This window comes from Gallus gallus, chromosome 2 (assembly GCF_016699485.2).
Source record: "Gallus gallus isolate bGalGal1 chromosome 2, bGalGal1.mat.broiler.GRCg7b, whole genome shotgun sequence".
In the NCBI taxonomy this organism is placed as follows: Eukaryota; Metazoa; Chordata; class Aves; order Galliformes; family Phasianidae; genus Gallus; species Gallus gallus.
In genome coordinates, this window is record NC_052533.1 from 141,098,404 (window position 1) to 141,125,627 (window position 27,224).

The 27,224-nt window shown below is 43.9% G+C and overlaps 1 protein-coding gene across 6 annotated transcripts in view; it reads right to left on the reverse strand.

Annotated features, from left to right (window-relative positions):
* ST3GAL1 (ST3 beta-galactoside alpha-2,3-sialyltransferase 1) overlaps positions 1–27,224 on the reverse strand; it is a 73,300-nt gene that overhangs the window by 24,413 nt on the left and 21,663 nt on the right. For 4 of the 6 annotated variants that reach the window (XM_046919049.1, XM_046919041.1, XM_040676433.2 and 1 more), the window contains exon 3: positions 2,172–2,903. In XM_046919049.1, coding sequence (XP_046775005.1) covers positions 2,172–2,483 — 312 coding nt within the window. In that variant the 5' untranslated portion in view covers positions 2,484–2,903. 6 annotated transcript variants of the gene reach the window in all.

Consider the following 27,224-nt stretch of genomic DNA (forward strand, 5'->3'; position numbering starts at 1 on the left):
AAACATTTCACATGTTCTGGTTGAAGGTAAGCTCTGACTGAAAAAAAAATAGTGGAGAAAGTGGAGAAATCTTCCATCTAAGAAAAAGATGCTTTGATTTTGTGTTCTGAAATACTGTATTCCCTTTGAACCTGACCTGAATTTAAAAAATGAAGGAAAACACTAAAAATAGAGTTAGACAGACCTGAAAATTTAGGGGAAGGAAAAAAAAAAAGCTTTGGGCTGTCCCGAAAGTCTCTTCATTTAGCTGATAAAGAACCCTCCTCTCCAAATATCTGTTTCGAGTTGAACTGATGTTAATTTGTACTTCTTCTCTTTCAGTTTCACTACAAGGAGAATCAGAAATTCAGTACTGAAAGACCCAAGTTTTCTTCCTTTTTTTTCAACTTTTATTTTAAAGAGAGAATGCATTCAAGCCTTGTGTTTAAATCAAAGCTGGGTCTGAGGGCAGAACTTGAACTTGTCATCTTCCCTTTTAATGGATCTGGCACAGCCCAGCTGAGAAATAGGGGGACCAGAAGGAAGAGCGTATGACGGCAGCATGAAAATACACAAGTGACTGGAAACAGCTGTCATGGCAAAAGGACAGGTGAAAGGATGAAAGAGTTGGAATATGAAGCTAGTAGCCCTGAAGTGGGCTTTTTCATAAAATGAGGATATATTTTATGTAGCAGTTAAACATTGCAGTTTACTGGCAGCTATTTTCCACCAGAAAATACAACAGGCAATGGAGTAAGAAGTGATAAATCAGATCCAGCCTTGTTTCTACAGAACCTGAACCTCCTCTGAGACCTGAACCCCTCCAACGTGCACATGAATGTCCACCTTAATTCCACACTAACGGCTGCGCACGGGAGACCAAGTTGTAGGCAGCTGTGTGTTCAAGGAAAAGCTCTGTGAAACAATTTTTTTCTATCTGACAAGCAGGGAAGCAACTCATCACGAAACCAGCCAGAACCTGTGCTTTAGCAGCTGGGCAGCAGGGGCCATAAGCAACTCATTTAACGCACGATCTCATTTCAAGAAAACACAAAAGGGGCTTCAATTAGAAAAACTGTCAGGAAACACCTTCTTCATTCCTGTGCTTCTGGAACAAGATATCAACCAGCTTTCATGATGTTGAGATCTAGCTCTTTGTACCACCTGGTCCCAAGGACACGTATGGGCTGCTCCCTCCCCGTGACCCACTGTGTGCCTGTGTGCCTTGCAGACCTGTTTTACGTCACCAGCAACAATGCAGCCTGTGCTCATACACATGGAATGAATCATTTTCTGTTTAATCCTGCTAATTATTTACATGTCTTACAGTCGGGAGAGCCCCAAACGAATTACACACTTCCTAATAAGTTTGCTTTGCTGCCTCAACAAGAAGGCAAAAGGCCTTTTTTACCACCTGAAGTGTAATAAGCTGCATTACAGATTCTTGACTTTACAACAAGAAGGGAGGAAAAGGTAATAGTGAGATTTCCCTAGCTCTGCCAGTGAATTTCATATAAACATTTGAGTTGGAAGGGACCTTTAAAGGTCATCTAATCCAACCTTTCTACACTGAACTGAGACACCTACAGCTAGATCAGGTTGCTCAGAGCCCCATCCAACCTGACCCAGAGTGTCTCCAGGGATGGGGCATCCACCACACCTCAGGGCAACATGTGCCACTGCTCACCACATTTACTGTGAAAACTTTTTCCTTATATCCAGTCAAAATATCCCCTCTTTTAGTTTGACACCATTTCTCCTTGTCCTGTCACAACAGATCCTGTTAAAGAATCTGTCCCCTTATGTCCTATAGCCCCCCTTCAAATATCGAAAAGCTGCCCTCAGGTCTCCCCGGAGCCTTCTCTTCTCCAGGCTGAACAGCCCCAGCTCTCTCAGCCTGTCCATGTAGGGAAGGTGTTCCAACCCTTGGATCATTACTGTGGCCCTCCTCTGGACATGCTCCAACAGATCGATTTTCCTTACTTGCAGCAAACCAACACATGCAACAAGTACCTGTGTGGTAAACATCAACAAAAACACTCGTTTCTCCCAATTCTGACTGCCTCATCAGCTGGGACCACAAATGTTCACAGAAGGAATTACCTCCCACTATCTGCTCGGCATCACCTGAGGCCATAAATCTCAATGCACTGAGGGCAGGCCGCCTCCCTGCCAGCATGCCTTCTACTTACCAGCCACCACCTGTAGCTGTCCTCTGGGATCAAGGCATTTTGTGAGGTCAGGAAAGGTTGCATAGTTGAGTTAAACCTCTGGTCGAACCAGAGGGAATGTCCCAGCTCGGAAATACAGGTGCTACAGCTGCACGGCCTCCTAGGAAATTTGATGAGTTTTCGGACTTGCTCAGAAAACTGACTGATGATATGTTTAGGATCCCAAGTGGTCATGGTCACCTGGTGCTTGTAGTTCAGCAGGAATGACGTCACCGTGATGAGTACGAAGGCGAATGTGAAGACCTTCACGTTCCTTTTCCTGACGGTGACCATCTTGCTGCTGGTGGAGCACGACGTGGGGGGAAGCTAAGGCCACAAGGACAGGCTGCTGCCGGCCTTCTTGGGGCCGGTCACCACCTGGGGCCTAGGCTGCACCTACTGCCTGCAGTACCTCTGTCCATGGGGAAAGAAGATTCGTTTTCCCCAGACAGGCTTAAAAAAAGGCAAAGCTGGGTATTTCTTTTCCCCTCCTCAGGGTGCTTGGAAGTCTCTCCCACTATGGCTTCAACAAAGACAGATCCTTATCCCTTCACATTCCAGTTTTTTTGTGCGGGACCCAAACTGTAGAAAGCAGTGTGTGGTTCTTTTTTTCTTCATAGATAGTTCACCAAGGATCAGATCATCTGGGGATGTATATTCCAGCAGAGAAACATACTTTGATGTCCATTTAAGCCACATAGAGCAGTTTGCAGCCTGGAGACACACACATGCAAAAAGAGAGAAAAACAGACATCAAAGTATCCATGCTTTTCACTGTCCGTCCCAAAACTTCTGAGCCCTCAACACAGCACCAGCTATGACTTCAGCTGCCCTACATGCATACAAAGGGATTTCAGGCTGAAATTTCAGAAACATCGACCTGTGGACGTTGATTCCCTTGACTCAGCCACAGCTCTCTGGCCTTGTTTGAATTACAGTTCAGTCATTTGAATAGCAATGAAACACCTTATTCCCTTAGGCTGACCTTGATAGCCACCAGATACGCCAAGTATGCATAATGTGATCCAGCTGAACAAAAAGCGTCAGACAGAGGAAGGAAGGACAGGAAGGAAGAGGAATTGGTTCCTTTCTCTTTCTCCCCCACATGCTTTATTTCCAAAGTATTGGGGCTGGATTTGTAGTTCGAAGAAAGCTAAGCAAGAACAGCTCATATGTTCTGGGACAGATAAAGGAAGTTAAAGGATAAATGGCCTTTGTTTTGCATGGGTTATTATTATTTCCCCTATTACTGCCAAGGCAGACTAGGTACAGCCAGCTTTTGATCTCAGAGGCTCCCCTGAGATCCCAGCCAGGCAGAGAGGCGGGGAGTGGGGGATGCTGAGCAGTCCGGAGAGGAGATTTAAACAAGCACCAAGTTTTTAAAAGCTGAAAAATGGATCCTTTCCTCCCACAACACCACTGTTTCATGGAAAGAAAATGCCTCGTAGTTTTTTGAAATTTGGATCTTTGTAAAAAAAAAAAAAAAAAAAGGCCTCTAAAGTGCCATTTCTCAATCAATATCCTCTTGACTAAAAACAAAAACAAACAAAACAAACAAACAAAAAAAACCCAACAAAAATGAGGAAAAACATTGAAGAAGGGTCTGCATTAGAATACATACAGTTTGTGAAAAAGCAAAAATCCAGCAAACAAAGTCTCATGGCCTTGGCTTCAGGCAAACAGCCAGCAAAGAAAGAGCAAAACAGCAACTGTTATCTGTCAAAAATTCTCATATTAAACTACTCCTTGTAGGATCCCTCCCATTTCACCCGCTGAGCTGAGGCTCCTCTAGACAAAGAGGCTGCTGCCTCTTCACTTGGGGATCTGCAAGGAGACCCTCAAGGCGAAACTGCTTTTCCAAAGGGCTGGACATAGATGCAGCAAAGTTTTTAGAGGTGTTGTTTAAATATTTACCAAGTTTTGTAACGCCAAACCTGAGAGCAGCAGCTTCAATCATGATTGTGAGCCCCTGTTCTGCTCCAACTTTCTCCTCCGTGATGGGCAGTGCGTGCCACCCAGTTAGTCACTGCTTGCCAAATGCCCTGAGATTTATTTGCTGCCTGGACCAAACAAATGCAACCAAGGCTGACAAGCAGGTCAACCTGGATAACGAAAGGCTTTATTAACCCAGGCTGCTCAGGCAGTGAATTACACTGCAGAGAGCAATCCTGTGTGCCTGTCTCTAAAATGAACATTTTGAAGGGACCTGTGGTAAGTTTTGGTGCTAACCAGAGACCTCCCTGGGTACAGTTTGGGATTCACATTCCAAAAGGCACTGGGGATGAGGTCACCATGCCTTGGAGAGTAAGAATGGGATTTTAACAGCCCCGTCCACACCAGTTGGTCTCTGTGCCAGAGAGCAGTCCCAAATGTGTTTGCTTTACTGGTATGGATGCAGTTGCTAGTCGAAACAAAAACAAAGCCCCCAACCTCACCAAGCAGTGCCAAGTCCCAGAAGCAAACTGATTTTCCATTTACGGTCTGGATAATTCAAAAGCTGCAATGCTGGCGGGTTGAAATCCTGCTGCTGCTAATGTTGAGCCAAGTCACTGTTTGTCAACACAGTTGCCATTCTTCAGCTATTTTTAAGTAGAGGAGGGAGTTTTCTTCCAGGGAAAGGCTATAAAATGGGGTATTGTTCAGAAAAGAACACAATTGCAGCCTCAAGAATAAACATCCATTTCACTAGATTTTTTTTTTAACTGATCTATGGTTATACTTATATTTAGAATTTAAAAAAAAAAGTGCTGTTTATGCAGTGAACTGCAGTGACTCCAAACTGTAATCATACCACCTGCTATAGCACAGGGTGAAGGTGAGAAAACAGCAGAACTCCCATGGCCCTTCTCCAGCATGGAAACGCACACTGTGTGCTCTATTTTAATTCTCGCTATTTCCGCCTTAGGAATGCTCGTGTTTCCTATGAGCACTCGGAATAGGAAAAAATATATAAAAATATATCCTGACAGAAAGGCTCTTGGGACTATAAATATGATTTAGGGCCTGAGGAAAAGGAATGCTGAAATGAATAGGAAAAGTTTTCACCGGCTTCGCTGTGACTTGGATGAGGCCCATTTTTTCCTGCTCTTAACACAAGTTAGATCCAACCCAGAGATCAGGATTTTCTTTCTTCCTTGCACCGAGGCTTCTACTGCATCTGAGACCATGTACTGTGCTAGAAGAGCGGGGCAATTCCACAGTAGCAGCCCTATGTTTGCTGCTGACATGAGAGCTGGCACGGGGCTAGTGCCTGCAACCCCCACTCTAGGGGAGTTGTTTCACCTCCCTATACTATTTGCACTAGTCGATTTAAGTTATTGCAGAGAAGCAGCGTGCAACCAGACACGGTTTTATCAATACAACTCACTGTGACCTTGACATTCATGTGTCTGCAAAACAGGTTGTTTTGGCACTGGACCAAGGAACAATTCTGGGAAACTTAAGATGTGAAGGTTTCAATGGCGTGCCCAGCCCTGCTCAACTATGATGCACTGACAGATTAACGGGGTTGAACTGTAGTGTGCCTGTGTCTAGCTTTGTCTATTGGTAGCAGGTTAAGCAACCTTAAGCTACTGAGTGATTAAGGTCTTATCTGCAGTCTGGATTTCTCCTGCTTCCTTCCCACTTCCTCCTGCTTCCTACATATACCCTTGTCCTCAAGTAAAATACCCTTGGACGTGCAGGGATAACTTAATTCTGCAGCAAACTTGCAATACACAGTGGCACACAATGCAGAGAAAATACAAAATTGCATTTCTCAGGCAAGATCAAAAGTGAGGCAGGTTCCCTCATGGTGGGTTCTAAGTGCAGGAGTGGTTCAATTGCGACTGCATGGACATAAAGGAGGGCAGAGCTTACTCCTCTGTCTAAGCTTTATGAACTGAAATAAAATATCCTGGGACTAATTCACTGTGATTGACTGTGTTCATTGTTTTCTTGCATTCTGGAAAGAAGGAAAAGAAATACCATTTTTTTCCTCCTAGGGTAGATCTTATTTGTATTGCAAAATCTGAAGAAAGTCTTTGGTCCTTGCCAACTTGGAATGTAGATAAAATCACATTTATGTGATAGACTAATATGAAGAAACTCCTAAGACCTTCAGGAGACCTTTTTTTTTAATAAATCCACCTAGAAATGCAATGTATTCTCATTGCGTTTGTTAGGTAATGTGAAGAAAGCTCACCCATACACCACAAAGGAGTACAAAGAGACATGGACAGGTGGGGAAGCCCAAACAGTACCCTGTCTGGCTGCTTCCTGGCCCATCTTAGGGAGCCATCAGCCCATCCGAGCCCAGTTCCTCAAGCACAGGGGCACGAGGAGAGAAGAAAATGTGAAATAATGACTCAGAAGAAGAGCTACCCTGAGTTCATGGCTATCCCAGGACAGCCTCAGCCCCACTGTCCAGGTGTGAAACCCACCCAGATAAGCCAACACCAGAGCATTTTTCAGACTGCCTGGTAGCACAGAGTACAGTACGGGGTGCTAGGGAAAAGTATTTGGGGATGGTAGAACCTGATCTAGTGCTCAATCTAGTGGTTGGCAACCCTGCTCATGACAGGGGGATGGGAACTAGATGGTCTTTGAGGTCTCTTTCAACCCAAGCCATTTGGTGATTCTACGATCCAGGCATGGTGCTGCCCCAGCCTCACCTTCCCTTGGTTGCTGGATCCAGACCAACTGTCCCCCAACAACACTGAGTCAGAACAGCAGTGTGAATTACTCTGTCATTTCAAATCACATTGGCCACAGACCACAGGTAATTTCTTTGGAAATATTCAGGAATGAATGACAGAAAATAATCTGAGCTATGAAAGTGGCATTTTGTTGAGGTCAAACCTGCGTGCTTAACATTGCTCACAATAAAATCACTTCTTCCCGACTTTTGTTTCTAAACATGCAAATTCTTTTTCAAGATTATTCTGATTTATTTTAGAAATGAAAGAAATGCTTAGAAATATTCAATTGTGTGCTAAAGACAGTATTTCATAGTGGTGATGGGTTGACAGTTGGACTTAGTGATCTTAGAGGCATTTTCCAATTGTAATGATTCTATGATTCTATGAACATCAGCAGAATGCTTCATTTCTTGATTTTTTTTCTTAGTCTTAAACAAAAAAAGAGCATAATGAAAATAATCATCTCCCCACATAAACAGCCTTTCATGGTTGAGTTTGACCACTTCCTAATGCCTGTTTGCTAGCAGGAAAGTACTAATTGCCAGCACATCGCTGAGATCTTTGCCAGCCTGCATTTGATGCTGACAGTTCAGGATCCAGACTCCCACATCAAAACCTAGGTGTAAAACAAACTTCTCTGGTTTGATGTCATCAACATTTTCCATAGGCAGCACATGGGTGAGAACAGCACAAAAGCAGCAAGAAGCAACATCCCTGTACAGAGGCATTTCCAGCTTTCCACGCAGACTTTGCACAGCTCAGAAGTCCTGAGGTGCTTTTCATTCACAAACCACATCCTGATGCTCTCTGGTCTGCGTCACCCCACATGAGGTGCTGAGGGACAAGGTGACTTGCTTCAGCTCTCCCATGAGGGTAACCATTGCACAGCACATTTATACAAGTCCTAGTACTGCATGGTTGGAAAATGAAGAAGTCAAGGAGTAGAGAATTGCTGCAGTTTTATTTCAAGTCACTATTCTGTGTTAGAAAGATTGCAGCAGAACAACACGTGCCCATTTTCAGGAGCACTGCTCCAGTTTCCCTTCCTGCAAAAAAACCCAAACCCAAGTTATTTTTCCAGGTAAGGTACTGATAGCTATATTGTTGTCAAGCCTTTCGGCAACAGAAGCTGTATTTCCTCAAGCACGCTTCCTGTTGTTTTAGGACTTTCCAACCTTGGCTCTCAGAGCCCTGTCCTGGGAGGCACCATGAAGATGCAAAATGAAATCTTGCTTTACTGTACAAATGAAGGTCCCAAATGTTTTAGAAGATATCACCATAGGGCAGCAGAAAGCTTGTCCCTGGAAAAACACATGTAATTTTCCACCTCAGTTTTGTGCTAAATCCTGGAAAGGAACAGTGAATGGGACTGTGTTATTCCAAACCACGGGCTTGTCTGCCCTGCCCCAGCTCATTGCTGGCTCCTTCCCACTGCTAGGAGCTGGCTGACATTTAGAAACACTTCATTGGTCTGACACCTTGCCAGAGACCTTTGAGCATGACGCTTTTGCTATGTAAGATGGATTGAGCAATTACAAGACAGCCTGACAACTCCTCAGAGTTAAACACAAATCTCCTTTACGCAGACAATGCTGGGAGCCCATGCAAGACCTCTGGGCCATCTCCTCCACCTCCATGTGATCAGTCTCAGAAGGAACCAAGGACCACATGAAGGATGCAGACACCAGGGGATGCTGCCCATGCTCCAGGAACACAGGTATCACTGCCTCTGCCACCAAAAGCCCCCACGGATGCTATTTTGGAAAAGCACCAGCTGGAACATGAGGGTGGTGAGACTACCAAGAGAAGTCGTAGATGCCCCATCCCTGGAAGTATTCAAGGTCACGTTGAATGGGGCTTTGGGCAACCTGGTATAGTGAGAGATGATCCTGTCCATGACAGGGGGGTTGGATTAGATGTTCATGAAGAGTCTCTTCCAACCTAAACTACTCTTATGATTCCATGAATTTGTTCTTTTCCATCCACAAGTTAATTAACACCAAACTGTGTTTTGTTTCTCAGAGCTAACTGGAAGCTCTTGCCCATCCTGATAGGGGTGACACAGGTGCTCCTGTCCTGTGTGCACTGAACAGCAGCTCCAAGTCCCGCCTGTGTTTTAATCAGTAAGAGAAGGACCTCTAACTCCCCTGCCACATCTCTGACTGCACTGTGAGGAACAAATCTGTTTGACCACTGCTGTCAAAAAGGGTCACAATATCAAAGTCAGTCTAACACGTTGATAATACTGCTCACATCTGTTGGAATGCTCACCTCAAGTAACTCCAACTAATCATATCAACACTGCCCATATGGAAACAAAATACAAAAAATCAAATGAAAACAAAAAGTAAAATTACACTTAAGTAACATTTAAGCTATGAGAAGAATTTGCTTTACTCAAATTTCAAGACAGCAACTCCTCCACGTTTCTTGAGTTTGGAGCCAGCCCTTGGGCACTGTTTCATCCATCACAGTGAATAGGAGAAAAACTGCAGGTGGTTTATGGAGCGTAAATGCATGGCATTTAGGTGCTAGTGATCTGAAAAGAATTATTATCTGTGTCTTATCTGTCACACTTGGGCTCTCCGCGCAGGTAAGAGATCTCCTTGGTACTAACAGAGCCCACCCTGCCTACATGCACAACAGGTCTGTGTGGTCAGAGTAAGCAAACAGTTTTTTGTGCAAGATGTGTAAAATATTAACAGAAACTTGGGTGGGGTAGTTGCACTCTACTACCTCAAAATAAATCTTTATCTTAGCAATTTTTAAAAGGAGTGTTACTAAAGCGCATGGAAGTAGAATCCCTACTGCAGTTCTTGAGGGGAGGGCTGGACAACATTTTTGCTCTTCCCTGTCTATCATGTCTATGGCAGAGGTCATCTTGGGAACTGGGCATGGAGAAAGGCAGATGACCAAATGAAACCTTTTAAGGGATAAAGGAAGCAGGGAGCTGGTGAGACAGAAATTGGTCTGAAATAAACTCTGCTCTGAGCAGCAGAGCTTGAATTGGACTCCAAATGAAAAATAGCTCAGGAAAACATACCCCGTGGTCTTAAGTGTTTGCTCTCTTGGCTGATCTCAATAAATGAAAAAGATGCTGATGCTGCAAAATCATTCCAGGATCTCATCAACCTGTAACCTTTTTGATAAACACCACATGACCTACTACCATCTCTTTGCAGCCTCTGATCTTCATCCTTGAGAGAAGCGAAACTGGGTTTGGGGTGAAAGGGCAGGCTGCAAGGAGTATTCCAGCTGTCTAAGGCTGACATCCTCTTGGGTCCCAGTTATTACTGGAAAACACAGAGGTGACTGCAACTGTGAAGATAAACCTGTGATCAAATCAGCTCGAGTATCTTTTTCATGGGATAAACTGGAAGAGACCATTGAGATGGGCAATTAATTCTACGTTACAGGCAACTCCACTGTTGGGACACTCATTTGACTCAACCCTCAGTTGAGTCAACCCTCTTTAAAACAAAAGGAGAGCACCAGAGCAAAAGCCATCCAGCCACACCGTGAGCAGCAGTGATTATGGCCAAGGGGGAGGTGGGAGGTTCCCAGGTCTCACATGGGTTGTGTTGGAAACCAGAGAGGGAAGAACATGCTTCAGGAAGCAACGTTCTCCCACTAAAAAGTGATTTCTGGATGAGGAGCCTTACTTCTTTCCACACACACTATGACTCAAAAACAGTACCTCTGCTTCCCTTGTGGTGCCTCATTTTCTTTCATATGTATTCCAAATTTTCTTTCACACAAACACATCTTATGTTTTAAATAGAAAACACATCACTAGGAACTCTTAAAAAGATTCTTTTCCTTCCTCACCTTGCAGTCTGCAATGCCAGACAGGCTCAGGATTAACCTGCTGGACTAGGAAGGCTATTCTGTAGTGGGGTAATACACACCGATGGGCTGGGCTGGGATTTTGGTGCTGTCTTTATCCAGGCTGGCACACCAAGAGCCCAAAGCTGGGGAAACAAATACAACAACTCCGCAGTGGCAATCCAAACCTAAAATTCCTTCATAACGTTTGTCTCTGTGAACAGTTCTTAAAAACATCCAACCAGAAGACTGGACCAATTAAAAATTGCTGTTTGACGCCCTTTGACGGCAGAGACACCACGGTGGACAGAGAGCTTCTGTACTCTGAAATCTTTCCCAGGCCATTAGGTGGTATTTAATCGTAGATCAAGCTTTGCTGGCTTTTGCTTGGGAGATCAGAAGCTGTCAAAGGGATTTTCAGGACACTCACGTGTGTTTCCACCAAGTGCAGTTCTTCAACAGCTTATGATAGGAACAATCCTAGACAGGGAGCTTTTCAAGAACAGTTTGCTTGTCTTTCTCTCTTCCTTTCTTCATTTCTTTCCTACATTTTTTCTTTCTTTTTTACTCCCTCCCTCCCTCCCTCCCTTCCTTCCTCCCTCCCTCCCTCCCCCCTTCCTTCCTTCCTTCCTTCCTTCCTTTTGGGGGGTGAAGTTGATCAGTTTGCCAAAACTGAAACTTTTTGGAGATAAAATAATTTTCCATCTTGATTTTCTGTTTCAGGAAACTTTCACAAGAAAGAAAAGAACCTTTGACATTTGAAATGAAAAACTCTAAGCTCTATTTTCACTCCTGGTAGGAGAAGAGTGAAGAAATTTTCACATTTTCTTATTGGTTTCACTACATATTGATCTGACTATATAAATACATATATATATTTAAGAATCTTGCAGCAGTTCCCTCTGGAAGAATGCTACTTTCAGGTAATCCAAGTACAAAAAGACAAATTAATGGTGGCAACAGCAGTAATAGAAATAGAGGCAAGTTAAAAATATTGTAGAATAGAATTCCTGTACATGCATTAGTTTCAGTTTTATAGGATTACAGGAGAGGATATAGGATTACTTCAGATTACGGAACACTGTAAACTAAAGGTAGAATTCAATCACATTGACAGCACGTGCTTTGCTAGTATGTCTACGTGCATCCAGCCCCCAAACAGTCACCAGCTCCAAACAGGCTGTTTCATAGTTAAAACCAAGGGAAATGGATGTGAGTCCAAATATAGTTGTTAACGTGGAGGATGTTGCAAGGAATATATTGTGAGGAATCTTGATTTCTGATACTAACAGTGTGATTAACATGCTGCAGAATGCCTCAGAGCACTGTAATTCTAAATCCAGAGAAAGGTTAGATAATAACAATAACAGTATTGTCGATAATCCCCCAAATCTAGGAAATATGTTTCCAGGCCCATGTGAGCACCTCTCACTGTCTTCCCTGGAATTTCTGCCTGGAAGTACTACTGACCAGTTTTTGGCACCTCAGGGTCATTAACTCATTGCATGCACAGTGAAGTCTCCTTGTCAAACCAACAGCCTCTCTCTTAGAATCAATGACACTGACCAGTGCGGCTCTGCGTTAAACATTTATTCACCAGACACACTGCACTCCTGCTGGAGAAGGTTTAATAGCACCACAGGGATTTGCTCCTTCATTAACGTGGGATTTGAATTCAGCCTAGTGAAGGCATAGGTGTTGGACAGCCCACAATAAAATCTGGAGGGGTTTTAGCATCTGTGCAGTCTGGACTTGTCAGCCTATGGAAGTTAAAGAATGTACAAATTAAAATGTCCAGTTTTCTATTTACTGTGCATGCCTCTGAGAGACTGGCAGTCATGGGAAATTTCTAAGGAATCAATAAATAATACATTAAAAAATAAATAACAGAGATAAGTAATGCACGTGGTAATTAATACACCGTGCTACAAGCCAGAATTACAAAGCCATTATGCAGGTCTTTTGAACTGATCGATCATTTATACACCCTTAAGAGGAGCACTTGACCTATTTGGATCCAAGCGCACTGTGCTCACACATCATCCAGCCTCTGTGCACAATAATCTTCCCAGGCCAGCTTTTGCCCTACATCTACAATGACAGGAAAGAAATGAATGACTCAGGCTGCCTTTTGTCCAGAGGACTGCCATATCTCTGGTTGTCTCTAATACCTGTTGGATAGAAGCAGATGCCCGGAGCAGGCAATCTGAATAAGCACCTACAATGTTCTGTGAGTGGAAGCTTTGCTCTGGATTGTGTGCCAGCCCGGGTAGAGAAAACAGCAGTATTTCAGTGAAGAAATTCTGTCTTTTTGTCTGGACTTTTTAAGTGTTTGTAGGGAAACAAAGATTAGCATACATCAGAGTGGCACAGAAAAGGCTTCCCGTAATCCTGCATATGAAAATATGTCAAGAGCTGCATGCAAAATGGATTTGCATACATCAGAACTGCATATATGGCAGCTCGACTGGGCATCCTGAAGTGCATTAAAAATGTTAATACTGAAGTGTGTGGATGCTGATAATTGCATCCCGGAGAAATACACACAGATGAGCACAAAACTATGGCATCTTTTCCACTTATCTTACTTGGATGGTTAAAACATAAAAAGAGAGAGTACTAAGGGAGCTAGGTAGCCAGCACTCCTAGAATATTTAAGGGCTTCCTGGTTCAAAGAGAAATTCAAAGTATGTCCCATGAAGAAATAATTAGCAGAGAAAAATTTCATTTATTTAGTACTAAAATTCTGAACTCTGAATAATGGTATCATACTATAGTCCACTGAGTTTGAAAAAAAGCAGAAACTTTAGCACAAGAAAATGGTCACTAATTCCGTTTTGCACATATGGCATCACCACCTTGGTCTCACCCTATTCAGGGCTGCCAGCCACAGCCTGCTCCAAGCCACATCCCAGGCTGGATGGGACTTTGAGCAACCCAGTCTAGTGGGAGGTGTCCTCACCTAAAACACGGTGGTTGGAACTAGATGATCTTAAAGGTCCCTTCCATCCCCAAAACCATTCTGTGTTTCTTTGATCCTACCCAGAAATAAAGCTGTAGCAGGCCAGATGCTGGAAATCTACATTTTTGTCAATGACGTGGAGAGGAAAGGAGACACTGCCCAGGGAGGTGGTGAAGTCACTGTCCCTGGAGGTATTCAAGAAACATCTAGATGTGGTACTAAGGAACTTGTTTTACTGGGCAACACTGATGGTAGGTGGACAGTTGGACTAGATGATCTTAGAGGTCTTTCTCAACCTTAATGATTCTACAATTCTAAGTGTCAAACCTTCTGAGCAGCTTCCAGGAGCTGTGAATGCATGAGCATCACCTAAATAAAGGCTTAAAAGCAAGCTCCATTTGGGATGCAACACGGAAGCTACTTAGCAGTGCACACCAATATTGCTACTGTGCACAAAAGTTTCCAACAGAAATAAAAAGCTATCTTGTCCTCCCGAAGAAGGATGGCTGTGTCAGACCAGGAAAGGCTACTGCAGTCAATGTGGGGTCTTAGGGCTCCTGTTCTCACTCCCATGAAAAGTGTCATTGAAAGTGGAACTTACAAAAATGTCACCATTTGATCTAGCATTAAAGTTCCAGGCAAGTTTTAATGGACACAGCACTAAAAAGTAAGGGAAAATAAGGGTCTCTGCAACCACAGCAGTGGGCTGGGGCTTTGGGTTTGCTTTTAAATGAGCAATCAATTCAAGTCAATAAGTTTCCTTCGCAAGTGGGAGCTACAGGATCTTTATTTGTGTGGTCTCAATTAAGCAAAGGAAAAAGAAAAGACATTTCACCTTTAATTAAAATGTCCAAAGGATTTGCCAGGAATTGTATATACTGCGAATTCCTGAAAACACACTGTTCTGCTTGGCCTGGCTTTAAACAGGTACAGTAAGTTTTTAATCCCCCCCTTTTTTATAAGATGTATTTCTCACTCAAATGTGAGAAGGAAATCATAGCAAACAGAATTTCATAGAATCATAGTAGTATCACTCAGGTTGGAAAAGACCACTTAGATCACCCAGTCCAACCACCTACCCATCCACACCATCTCTAATCACTGTGCCTCAGTGACACATCAACATGGTTCTTGAACACCTCCAGGGACAGTGACTACACCACCTCCCTGGGCAGCCTTTGCCAATGCCTCACCACTCTTTCTGAGAAGAAATTCTTCCTAATGCCAACCGGAACCTCCCCTGGCACAACATGACGCCATCACCTCTTGCTCTATTGCTGTTACCTAGGAGAAGAGGCCAAGCCCCAACTCTCCACAACCTCCTATCAGGGAGTTGTAGAGAGTGTTAAGTTACCCTCAGAGTCTCCTCGTCTCCAGAATAAATGATCCCAGAAACAATCCTTATAAATTCCCAGAGGAGAACTGATCAATGATGTTTTATGCAGGAAACATAGCATTGGCTCAAGGGCATTGCTGTTCCCATGCTGCTCTAAGAGGGGTCAAGAGCTCCCAGACCAGAAACTTCACAGCATACAGCTTCATCCAGCAATGGGCAGTTATTGCTACCGGGCTGTTCTCATCCAAACAGTAAATACCCGTAGGTCCCAGTTGTTTGTTTAAAAAACCTCCTTCCTAGAGATCAGCATCACCATTACACAGACATTTCCAAACTTGAAATTCTTCTCATTTTCTTGCCTCCTGTGCTTCTTACTTAATTTCATCAACCCTGCTCCAATTTACATGCACGGAAGATTTGATGCACTGCTGATCTGTATGAGAAGCAGTGAAGGAAGTGTGGGAGACAGGCAGCACCAGGCTTCATGGTGACAACACATGGAATATGAAGGCAAAATGACCTCACCTGAGTTTTACAAATACATTCAGTCACTTCCACCACCCAGAAAAGCAGCTGAGGAAGATGCTTCAGCCCTCACAGTCGCACAGCGAGGTGCGGTTCCTGGCTGGCCCTTTGATTTGGCCAGAACGCAGACAGTCTGGCTTTGGTTCTGGACATTCGTTCATGGAAATGAAGGAGGCTCAGCTGGGCGAGGCGTGAAGGCAGAACCAGCCAGTGACATATAGCCATTCTGGGAGATGTCTGTCTAACTTGTTCTGCCATTCCAAGCTATTTTTCTTTCTCAGCAAAAGAAGCGTGGCCAAGAGATCAAGGGACGTGACCCTGCCCCTCCACTCTGTGCTGGTGAGACCTCACTTGGGGTACTACGACCAGATATGGAGTCCTCAGGGATGGAGAACCTCCCCTGTGAGGACAGACTGAGAGAGCTGGGGCTGTTCAGCCTGGAGAAGGCTCCAGGGAGACCTGAGAGTAGCCTTTCAATATCTAAGGGGAGCTATAAGAAAGAAGGGAACAGATTATTTACGAGGGTCAGTTGTGCCAGGACAAGGAGAAATGATTTTAGTACAAAACAGGGGAGAACTAGATTGGATATAGGTAACCAATTTTTTACGATAAGGGTGGTGAAGCACTGGCACAGGTTGCCCAGAGATGTGATGGATGCTCTGCCCCTGGAGACATTCAAGGTCAGGCTGGACAGGGCTCTGAGCAACCTGCTGAGAGCCCTGCAGGTGCTCTGTAGGTGTCCCTGTTCATCACAGGGGAGTTGGACTAGATGACTTCTAAAGGTCCCTTTGAACTTGAATGATTCTATGATTCTATGGTCCTGGTGAGCAGCAATCTGCTGCTGAAGCCACACTGCAGCCCCCACAGAGATGCGGGAGGCAAGGAGTAAGAACACCCCTCTGGTGTGGGTTCAGCTTCAGCCTCGGATCCCTTGCCTTATTCACGGGACATTATTTTGATAACTGCAGGAAAAGTCCTGGGATGCCCAAGCCAGGCAGCCAACTGGGAAGGACACAGCCAAATGTACACAGCCCATAAGGATATCAGGGGTTGCTGTATCTGGAGGGAGATTCATTCTGTTTTCATGCACATAACAAAATAGCTAAAGCGCATTTCCATAACTTTCCTTTAGCTCCACCTTCTTTCTACCCCACAGTTGTGGAGGAAAGAGGAGAATGCATAAGGAAAGAGGATTTGTCGGGATTAGCTGCAAGCAGGAAGGGTCTGAGAATGAGCTTACAGCCATGCTGACAGCTTGCAGCTGGAGTTAACCCTTAGGTGGGACATCCTGCTGCATGCAAGGATGCAGGGAGTTACACACGCATCTACCCACAGTCCAAATTCCTTCTGGGCTGAACCAAAGCAAACTAACCAGGATAAAACCCTCTTCAAAGCAAAATGCTGAACAAAGGAGAGAGGAATTGGAATCAGCTCTTTCTCTCCATGGCTGCTATTGCAGGTACTCTCTTCAACCCTGCATTCCGCACAGCTTTTAGAAACAGCATTAAAAGAAAACATGGAGTTAACTCACACATTTGTCACTGTCACAGCAAAAGGGATGAAGAAGTTTTTGCAGCCCCAACTGAGCCCACAGGGAGGAATTTGCTGCCCAGGAACCTATCAGTAATATAAGAGGGTGAGGTTCCTACGGGTGATGTCTGCCTCGAGCCCATAATAGTCCTGGACAAAACAAAAAAATAAGGAAAACATGCATCACAAAACCGGAGTGGCATTAACCAGCTGCATGATGACCAACAAGTAGCTCTGGCCTGTGCACTCACTGCAGCCATTTAATGTACTTGAGATTTGTGGCGGATAGGTAACTAATGATAGGAGAAGAGGTAATGGTTTTAAGTTGCATCACGGGAGGTTCAGGTTGGATATTAGGAAAAATTTTCTCTCAGGAGTGGTCAGGCATTGTAACAGGACGCTCAGGGAGGTGGTGGAGTCACTGTCCTTGGAGGTGTTGAAGAAATGTGTTGATGTGGCACTGAGGCATGACTTAGTAGGCATAGTGGTGGTGGGCTGACAAGCTGGACTAGATAATTCACACAGAGGGTGGCGATGCACTGGAACAGGTTGCCCAGAGAGACTGTGGATGCCCCATCCCTGAAGGCATTCAAGTCCAGGCTGGATGTGGCTCTGGTCAGCCTGGTCTACTGGCTGGAGACCCTGCACATAGTAGGGGGGTTGAAACTAGATGATCATTGTGGTCCTTCTCAACCCAGGCCATTCTATGATTCTATGATTTTAATGTTTCTTTGGTCACAATATGCAGCTTTGTGCATGTGTGCATGGTTCTTCTCCAACTGTATTTCACTGCAGCACATGCAAGAGCTGCATCCAACCCTCAAAGTCCCCTGTGCAGTCAAGCCTAGCAAATGTTATCAGGAGTCTGGGACATGTCCTGCCATGGGACATCTAAACCCACTGCCACTTGCACATGCCTGTGGTTTGAGAGACTGCAGCAGATCTTTCCCACTGCCACTTGTCTGCATTGACACTCACCATGAGAAATGCTCATTTTGGTTACTACTTCCCCAGTATAATATTGCCAACCTATACTGACCCAAGTGTTAAGGGTTCACAGGTTGCTTTTATAACTTTATCCAAGTTATTCCAAGAGCCTTTTCTCCCATAGCCCTGGACAAGATTAGCCACTGCAACTTGACTGGGTTGCTATGGTAGTAATAAGGAAAAAAGTGTTTTCTTTTCCTTTAAGAAAAGAAAAATCAATAATTGGCATTATTATGCAAGGTCCCCGACATTAATTATAAATAAATGTTAGACTTGCTCAAATAATAGTGAATTTATGGCAGCAGGCTGCATGATGCTGCTTAAGCCTTTGTGGCCATCACGATACATACAGAAAACAGAAAAAGTACCAGGGACTGCAGCTTGCATTTTATTGCCCAGGAAAATGAATGTGTAAATAGCAATAAAACGCACAATTATTTTGCACAAAGCCAAAACACTCAGCAGCATTTATAGCCTAATAGATGTCATGACTGCGTGCTCTAATTTACCATTAAACAAACAAGACAAGGATGGGAGAAAAAAAACACAATGGCCTCTGCCAATACGATCAGCTCCAAGATGCCAGGTGAGAACAGCTCGATGAAGGGAACACTGTGTTGCTTCAGTTGGCTTTGCCATCAGTCATTTAACTTGGGCTGCATGTGCCACAGCACTGCAAGGTGTGAGTCTGCCCTATTCCTGTGTCTCCTGTAGGACTGAGCAGGGTAAGGGAGGCTGCCTGAGGCAGGAGAAGGGGTTATTTATTGGAAGCCTTCCTTGTAACAGATTGGTTTCTGGAGAAGCAAGCTTGCTAGCGTAGGACTGAATGGTCAGGGGCATCATCCATAACAAGATGCAAGCTGGGAAAGGCAGGGAGAGCCTAAAAAAGATGGGGAAGAAGGTAAAAGTCCTTCAGTGCCATCTGTTCAAAAGCAAGGAGAAAGAATGAGAAAAAAATGTTTGTACTGGAAACAAAGCCATCCAGAGCCAAGCCTAGGTGGCCTAGAAGAGTATTAGTAGCAGTATTGTGTATGGTTGGTGCTGCCTGGCTGTGGGCTATGACTTTCACAACTTCCTTGTCTGTGCTGCTTACAAAAGTTTAGTCATGGCTCATCAGAGAAGCCCAGTTTGTGTGGATTTTATACATACACATATAATGAAACACATAAACTGCTGATATAAATCAGCAGGTACCCACTGTAGTCAAGGTGTGTCAGATTAGAAAGGACAGACTCTCCAGCAGGGTCTGTTTGTGACAGGACAAAGGGAAAGGGTTTCAGACTAGAAGAGGGGAGATTTAGACTGGCTATAAGGAATAGTTTTATTACAGTAAGCATGGGAACAGGTTGTCCAGAGAGGCAGTGGATAGCTCTGTCCCTGGAGACATCCAAGGTCAGGCTGGACAGGGCTCTGAGCAACCTCATCTAGCTGTAGGTGTCCCTGTTTGTTGCAGGAGAGTTTGACTAGATGACCTTTACGTGACAAACTCAAATGATTCTATGATTCTGTGATTCATCTCACATGTTCAACTCACACTTGTAATTTCAAAGTCAAATTCTTCTGCTGGGCAACTCTCATACCCTCCGTTGGCTCTCCTTGCCCTCTCATTTACCAGCCTCCCAATTTAGACATCAAACTAACTGCCTAACGCAGGCAGTGTGTGTGAATAACCCAGAGTGCAGGGGAAGCATTTACCGACTGACAACAAATATAGACATTATTTCACTGTTGGACTTGTGATTGTATCTTGAGCCTCCTCCATGTCCTAGTAAAACCAGATGAGCTTTCTAAATGATTTCCACCAGCTGTTTAATCCAGTGCTCCCCTTTTAAAATTCAGGATGTATTTTAAGATTTCTCACGTTTACAATACTGGACATGAGGTGGAGGACCCTTCCTAGATTCAACATGAGGACAGAAAAAATAGGAAGCAAAAGACCAAAGATGGGTACTTTCTACCCAGATCTATTCTATTCACTTCACTGACAACTCCAGAAGCAGGTCCTGCAAGAGTCTCACCCTGCATAGAGCAGAGGACCCAAGAACGATTCCTGATGTGGCTTCTTAGGCCTGGTTCAAAGCCCAAAGTCAGCAGAAAAGCTGTGAGCAAGATGTACCACGATCTGGCATCAATCATCGAGCTGCTATTTAGAACCAAAAGTAGAATGCTAAATAGTGAGTTCTGTCATTCCCCACACGTTTCCCTATGTAAGAGCAGGGAAAAAAAATCCATAATCATCAGTATGACTGCCTGCTTGGATTTTAAAGCTGATAGTAAGTAGTACATCTGTCTTTTCGTTATTAATGTAACTAAGCTTATTGCATAACATCCGTTTATTTTTGGAAAGCAGTCCTTTCTACCTGTCCCAACAGCACATTACTGAGACAGTAAGAACTGGGAGCTTTTGAGCAACAAGAGAATTTCTACAGACCACAATCAGTTGTCAAACTGTGTCAAGTAGTGTCCTGAAAGTCTGGGTCACCAATTATCCATCTTTTTGGGAGAAAAGCCCATTTATACTCCTCCAACTATCTTTGCATTAGCTTCCATTTCATTCAGCTGTGGGTAATGCTTCATTTTTTACTCATCTCATGAATGTTTACAAGGAATGTCAGCAGAGAGCACTCCTCTGCCAGGTCACATGCTCCACGTGCTGATGTTACATATCATCCCCCTCCCTTCTTTGCTCAGGACAAAGCCAGTTGCTGAAGCTGTGCCTAGACCTGGGGTCAAACCCTCAGAAAATGGTCCACGACGGCTCTTATCCTTCACCCTGTGCCCCTGCATTGGGCACAGTATAGGATCGTGACCCCTGGGACTCTATCTCATCTCTGCATCAGCAGCAGACCTGCAGCAGGTAAGGGCTTCTTGCCAAGTACTGCTAGCTTCTCTCTGCTATTCTCTGCAACAACAACAGGAAAGTGTGATTGTACAGTACAAATGCCTGTCATATAATGTTCATATTCCTGAGTTAAAGGCTTTCAAAATGCTCAATTACAGGTCTCTGAATGCCAAATCAATATTTCAAATTTACCCCTACTTTCCCACAGTGTTATCAATCACAAACAAAATATATTTTATACTGCCTCTGTTTGACTTCGCCTTATCACTGAACAAAGTATAGTGGTGGGGCAGGGCTATGGGTGAGAAACAACACCAATGTGTAATAGAAAATGAGCAATGAGAAGACTTTAGAACTTAGGGGCTTGTGCTGCATCTATAGATCTGAGCAGGATTCTCAAGATTTTATGGTGACAATATCACAGCCTCTTCTCCATGTTTCGGGATGCTTTAACCCTTGTGTGCTAACAGCTCTCAAAGACAGGAGCTGAACTCATTAACCTTTCTGCCTGTTTAACCTTATGTACTCCTAGCAGGGAGACCAAACAGTGCAAGAATCATAGAATCACTAAGGTTGGAAAAGACCCACAGGATCATCCAGTCCAACCATCGAATGCATCAGCACAACCAATAAGGCACTTGCTGGCACCTGAAGTGGCTCCTAATGTCCCTCCACAAAAGTGCAATGTGCTGTCATCGTGACAAGGGAGGCACCAGATGCCTTTATTTTTAATTGCTCTGAAGGGGCAGCTGCCCCACTGCAGGCTCTGCCCAAAGACAAGATCGTTCTCAACCCCTCCCCAAGGCAAATGCTAGTCTGAGACATCCTCTTTTCTGTGCACTGAAAAATGTTTCTAGCTCATAAATTCATGGCACGGGTTAAACATGACTCCCAGAAGCTCGTTCAGCCACAGCCACAAATATGGTTTCACTCTTCAAATTCTGCGTTGGCAGTGAAATCAAAGCTTGGCCACTGCTTGGCCATTCCAGCTTGGAAACAATTTTTTTTGGCTGAGATTTCCTCAGTCAACCTAATCCTCAAAAGCCATCGATCACAACCGGCTGCTGAGATGAAGGCACCGGTCTGAATGCATGGCTGGTCTACAGAGAAGTAACCCCTCGATTCTTGTGCTCCTGTGAGCTTTTCCTCAAAGGTGAATTTCTCTGTGCAAACCATTTAGACAGAGCAGTACTCTCTCCTGGCTTGCTACTGAACTGCCTAGGATAGAGCATTTAAATGCAAGAAGGCAAAACAATCGTACTGACTGTCCTTTGTCCGCCTTTATTTAATTCTGTAAAGCAAACAGCTTGTGTGAAATGCGCTCCTCGTAATAAAACCGTATTGCACATTTGCTTATAGAGGGTCACCAGGGAGAGCAAATGTGCCTGTACTCAGCAATAGATGTTGGATTTAAGGCTGAACAGCAATTATTCAAAACGAGAGAGACTACTGGATCCAAGACTACTGCCCTTTAGGACTTAGCCTGTCAAGTTGCATTGCTCTGTACTTTTTATCCAAGTGAACTGCATCTCCACACTGTTATTGTTGGGTGATATTTGAGCCTTTAAGTCCAAGCTGATAGAGCTTGAAAAGTCTAAGAATATCCAAACTGCATATTATTTGTTAAAATGACTGCTGTTTATTGTTCTTATTAATAACCAATATGCCATAGCATATTAGAAGGAACAAAACTTTTTGTATCCTGAGAGGATACAAAAGTAGTGTTTTCAAATTAATCACCCCTACAATTGCTTCTTCCCTAGCTTTAAAAAATCTGTAGCTGTATCATCAAGAGGAAGTCACATTGCTACTAAATATTAATTTATCTAGGGTTTTTTTTGTGCGTATTTTCCATCAGTAAACTGCTATTTCTTCCTCTTCTGAAATTAAACAAGGAGTCATTAAAACATCACACGTGCCTCTCTCCACAGGTTCTTACTCAACACTTATTACCTATCTAGCTTAGCACTTGATAGACTTGTACATATTACTCACCAAAGACAAATATAACCAAATTCCACAGAGCTCAAGTGCGTGTAGAGATGTGCCATTTCCTTTTCAAGTAAGATTTAATCAATGCATGGCCACCTCAGCCCTGACCAGATGATCAGTCAACGCAGCTCTGAGTAATCTCTTGGAAAGTCTGAGCCTACAGAACAATTACAGACCACATAATCACAAAATTTAATCAAGATAATAATTAGGCACTGCATCCTGTTTAATGCACAAGGATGTGAGCTTTCCAGTTCCTGCTGCCAGATTGGAACTGAACACATGAATGGGGGAAAGAATCAGCAAAGTCAACAGACTATATCCTCGATGAAAGAGAAAATGCTAAACTCAAATGTCTTGGCAAATCCTTTGTGCCAGTAGAAAATCCAATCCTACACGATGCTCTCAAAGCTCTACTTCTTCAGGAGTCCAACTTACTTCTATTTGACCAGGCTTGAGAGATAACGCTCAGGGTCCTGGCCCTGTCGATGCTGTACTGATGCTTAGCATGCGGTTCTTGCTCAGATAAACCTTGCCCTGCAGAATGGTCAAGCATGGAAAAAGAAAAGCTCTATTAAAGTGGCTTTTTGAAGGTCAAAGCGAACATACAAGCCTGTCAGCTGCCTGTCAGTCATCGTAACCACTGCACCACAATGCTTCTGTCGGGTCAGCTTCGGAGGTTTAAGCAAAGAGTTACATGAGTCTGTAGTCAATATATTTTTAAAACAATGCTGTGTTTACTGTAAGGTAAGCGAAGTCACTTTCTGGGATAGATCCTGCTTTTTCCATATTTACTTCCAGTTTCAAAGTGCTGCGTAGGTCTTCTTGTTAGAGCCAAATCAGACCCACACATGATACAGCTGTAGAAAGAGCAGCAGTAGCAATGCATTTGTAAACAGTAAAAAGCCCAGAAACACAAACTTTTGGAAGGAAGAGTGGAGAAAATGAGTGAGATGAGCCAACGAGTCTCTTCCACTTCTAAATTCCACAAAGCTTTCTGTGTTAAGAACAGGTTGAAAAGTAGACTTTTTCCTATAAAACAACTGCTCCATCATAGGCTGAGAGGGCCAAGTAGCTCTATATGCTCTCTTTGGAGGAAACATATGGGGGACAGGGTGCTAAACGCTGCTTTGTCCTCAGAATAGGGACAGGCATGTTTTAGAGGTCTGCTGGACAGTTTTGTTTATACTAAGGATCACGGTAGTCACAGCTGCTTGAGATTAGGTGTCAAATCATTTGAAACCACATCCTAGTGCTTCCTGCATGCTACGTATTCTGTCTATGCATGGTTTGCTGTGAAAAGCCTGGGCAAAGTGTACATCTTCACCAGACACCATCACGCACTGAGACCCCACGTCTCCCACTGCATCCAGCTCATGCTAACTGCTTGCGTGGCTACCCATAGGAACCAGCAGAAAATGAACTCTGCAGACAGACAGGGAGGTGAAATCCTTTCTTTACACAGACTATAAAATAATAAAGAAGTTGAGCTGAGTGATGGTAACATTTCCATCTTCACAGCCGCTGTTAGCTATGATGAATCCTTTTTGTAAATTCAGTGTTTTGAGCTGCAACTGCTTATCAAGAGTGTTATTATCAGCCATTGTGAGCCTGCAAACAAGAATTTCCACTGTATTTTGATGGCTGCTGGCCACATCCACCAAAAAAGGGGATTCTAACAGACATACAGTTATCACTGTTCAAATTTTAATGAATATATGGCATTCCCATTCATTATTTAAGTGACATACAGATGCAGTTTCAAAGCCACCTCTTCATAAATGTTATTAGCTACAAATGTGCCTTTAATAAAATATTGCGCTATGCAAAAATAAAGTGTTGTACAGATAATCAAAGGAAAATTAACAGAAAGAATTAAAATACACAGCGATAGAGCCTAAACTCCCTATTCATAGAAAACCTCTTTGATTTTAATGGGAGCTCTCTCAGACCCTGCACAGCAACACAGGCTTGGTCCTGCTGAGCACACACAAGGACAAGAAACAGCTTCTCCAAGCCATTCTGGATCACACACAGACTGATGCAGTGTTACTTGGGTCAGAATAGGTCTATCTGTGGTCGTTTTGACCACAACTCAATAACACTGCCTACAGATCCAATATATGTAGCTCTGTGGCCAGCTCTGTATTCATTATCCAACTGTCTGGACTTCAGAAAGCACTCTGTAATTTGGTGTTCAAGCTGCCATGTGGGATTCGGTGCAGGGAAGGCTCTGATTTTCTCACCAGTGCTTGTATTTTTGATAAACTTCTGTGCTGAGGAATCTCAAGTTGGGTACTTGGAACCGAAACATCCTAAATCTAGTCAGCTTGCAAACGCTGGCCCCAGACTGCTTGCTATTTATTTTCCCTAAATTAATCTGAGCTCAGCATGACACTTAAGCACACATCCAACTTTATAAAGACAGAGTGGGTTTCCCACTCACTTAAATAATGCAGATGCAAATGCAGTGCTGAATCAGGTCTACAAAAATCCAATAGCAGCCAGTAATAAATGCTGTGCTATACAAGAGTCATCTCTGCTCTACAGCCAGAAGGATGGAGTGAATCTGTGCCCTGAAATGCCGGTGCTATGGGGCTGCCTCTGCGCCCTGCATCCCGTTTCATTCCCTGGGTGTGCAGAGACAGGCTGAGAGCTTCACACACTCCTCCTCCTCTCCCTGTCTGGGAATAAGATGTGTCTCAATATAGAAGGCATCTATTATGCAAGATTTATCTTGGGTTTCCCTGCTACAATTCATTCAAGATGTAGATAGTGTCAGCGCATCAGCTAGGTGCCTGAAGCTGGAGAGGGGCAGAAGCAGAGGTGGTATATTTGCCAAAGCATAAGGCTCCTCTTCTGCAGCAGCTTTGTATTAAATTGGCTTTATTTCAACCAGGATAAATGAGCAACCCTCAAAATAAATGTAAGTGATACTACACTGGAACTGGCATCCTGCCTCTGCCAGCACTATACATACTGCGTGCTGGGGAAGCTTAAGGTGGTCCCTGTAAGTCTGGTCAGCTCTGATAAGACTCTGTTTCAGGAAAAGGTCAGAGTTAAAACCAACAAAAAGAGACTAAGACAGATGCCTTAGTGCAAACTTGCTTGTCTAACACCCTCTGCTTAACAGCACTCTTCTGACACTGGCACTCCAAGCTGTTGCAGGGATTTTGCCATAAAGGAATACAGTAAATCCTAACATAATAATAACAGGTTCCCAGAGGTGTCCAGAGTGATGCCTTTGCACACTGCATCTGAAAACAAGTCAGCGTTTAGCATCTGTGTCATGACTGCACACAGCAGGCACACAAAAATCAGGCATTCCTTGGGGCCTTAGCACTGTAGGTGTTGTGACTAACACAAGTGGACGACTTTGGCAGAAAAGTCAACCATAGGCATCAGTCTTCCTGAGAAGGAGATGGAGGGAACTTCTCCCTCCCCACCACTCAGCTGAGGCAGGACGTGCAGTTAGAATCATAGAATCGTTAAGGTTAGAAACGACAACTAAGATCACCCAGTCCAACCAACGTGACCCATCCCCACCATGACCACTCAACCATGTCCCTCAGTGACACATCTACACGTTCCTTCAACACCTCCACGGACGGAGACTCCACCACCTCCTGGGGCAGCCTTTTCCAATTCCCCACCACTCTTTCTGAGATGAAATTTTTCCTAATTTAAGTTATATGTCCTCTTCCACCCTGCAGGATTCCCATCTCCGTATCTCACTTGCTGGATTAATAATCCATGTTCCTAAAGGGAACAGATCTGCTTGTAAGGTAAATGCCTTACATCTCAGGGTTGTAACGCTTGGGAGTACCTTTGAGTGAAGGTTCAAGGCAAAAGATCTGGATCACAGGGAAGGTGGCCTCTGTGTAGCCCTCAATAAGGCCTTCAAAAAGGCATCTGTTCATGTACATAAGTCTCTTTACAGGACCTGGCTCTGGCTGATGCATGACAGACATATATGATAGCTACCAGCAGAAGGAAAAAAGCAAAATAATCCCCTAACATTAACCTATTTAAAAAAATCACAAAACAGCTTAGGTTGGAGGGAACCTTAAGGATCACCTGCTTCCCTCCCCCTGCAATGGGCAGGTTTGATAACCACTAGCTCTCCTGATAGCTTTAAGAGATGCTCCATCAGGATCCAAAAGAAAGACTGTGAGAAGGAGAGGGGCTCCAGGGCAGAGCATAGTTTTATCAAGTAAATCTAGATGAACTCAGCCATTTTTCATGCATATTCATCCTAGAGAAACACATCAGTTTCTCTTAAGGTTAATAATGACCTTTTTTCCTACACTACGGGGTAGGCCCTTCACAGATCTGAATCCTGCAGGTTTGCTTGTTG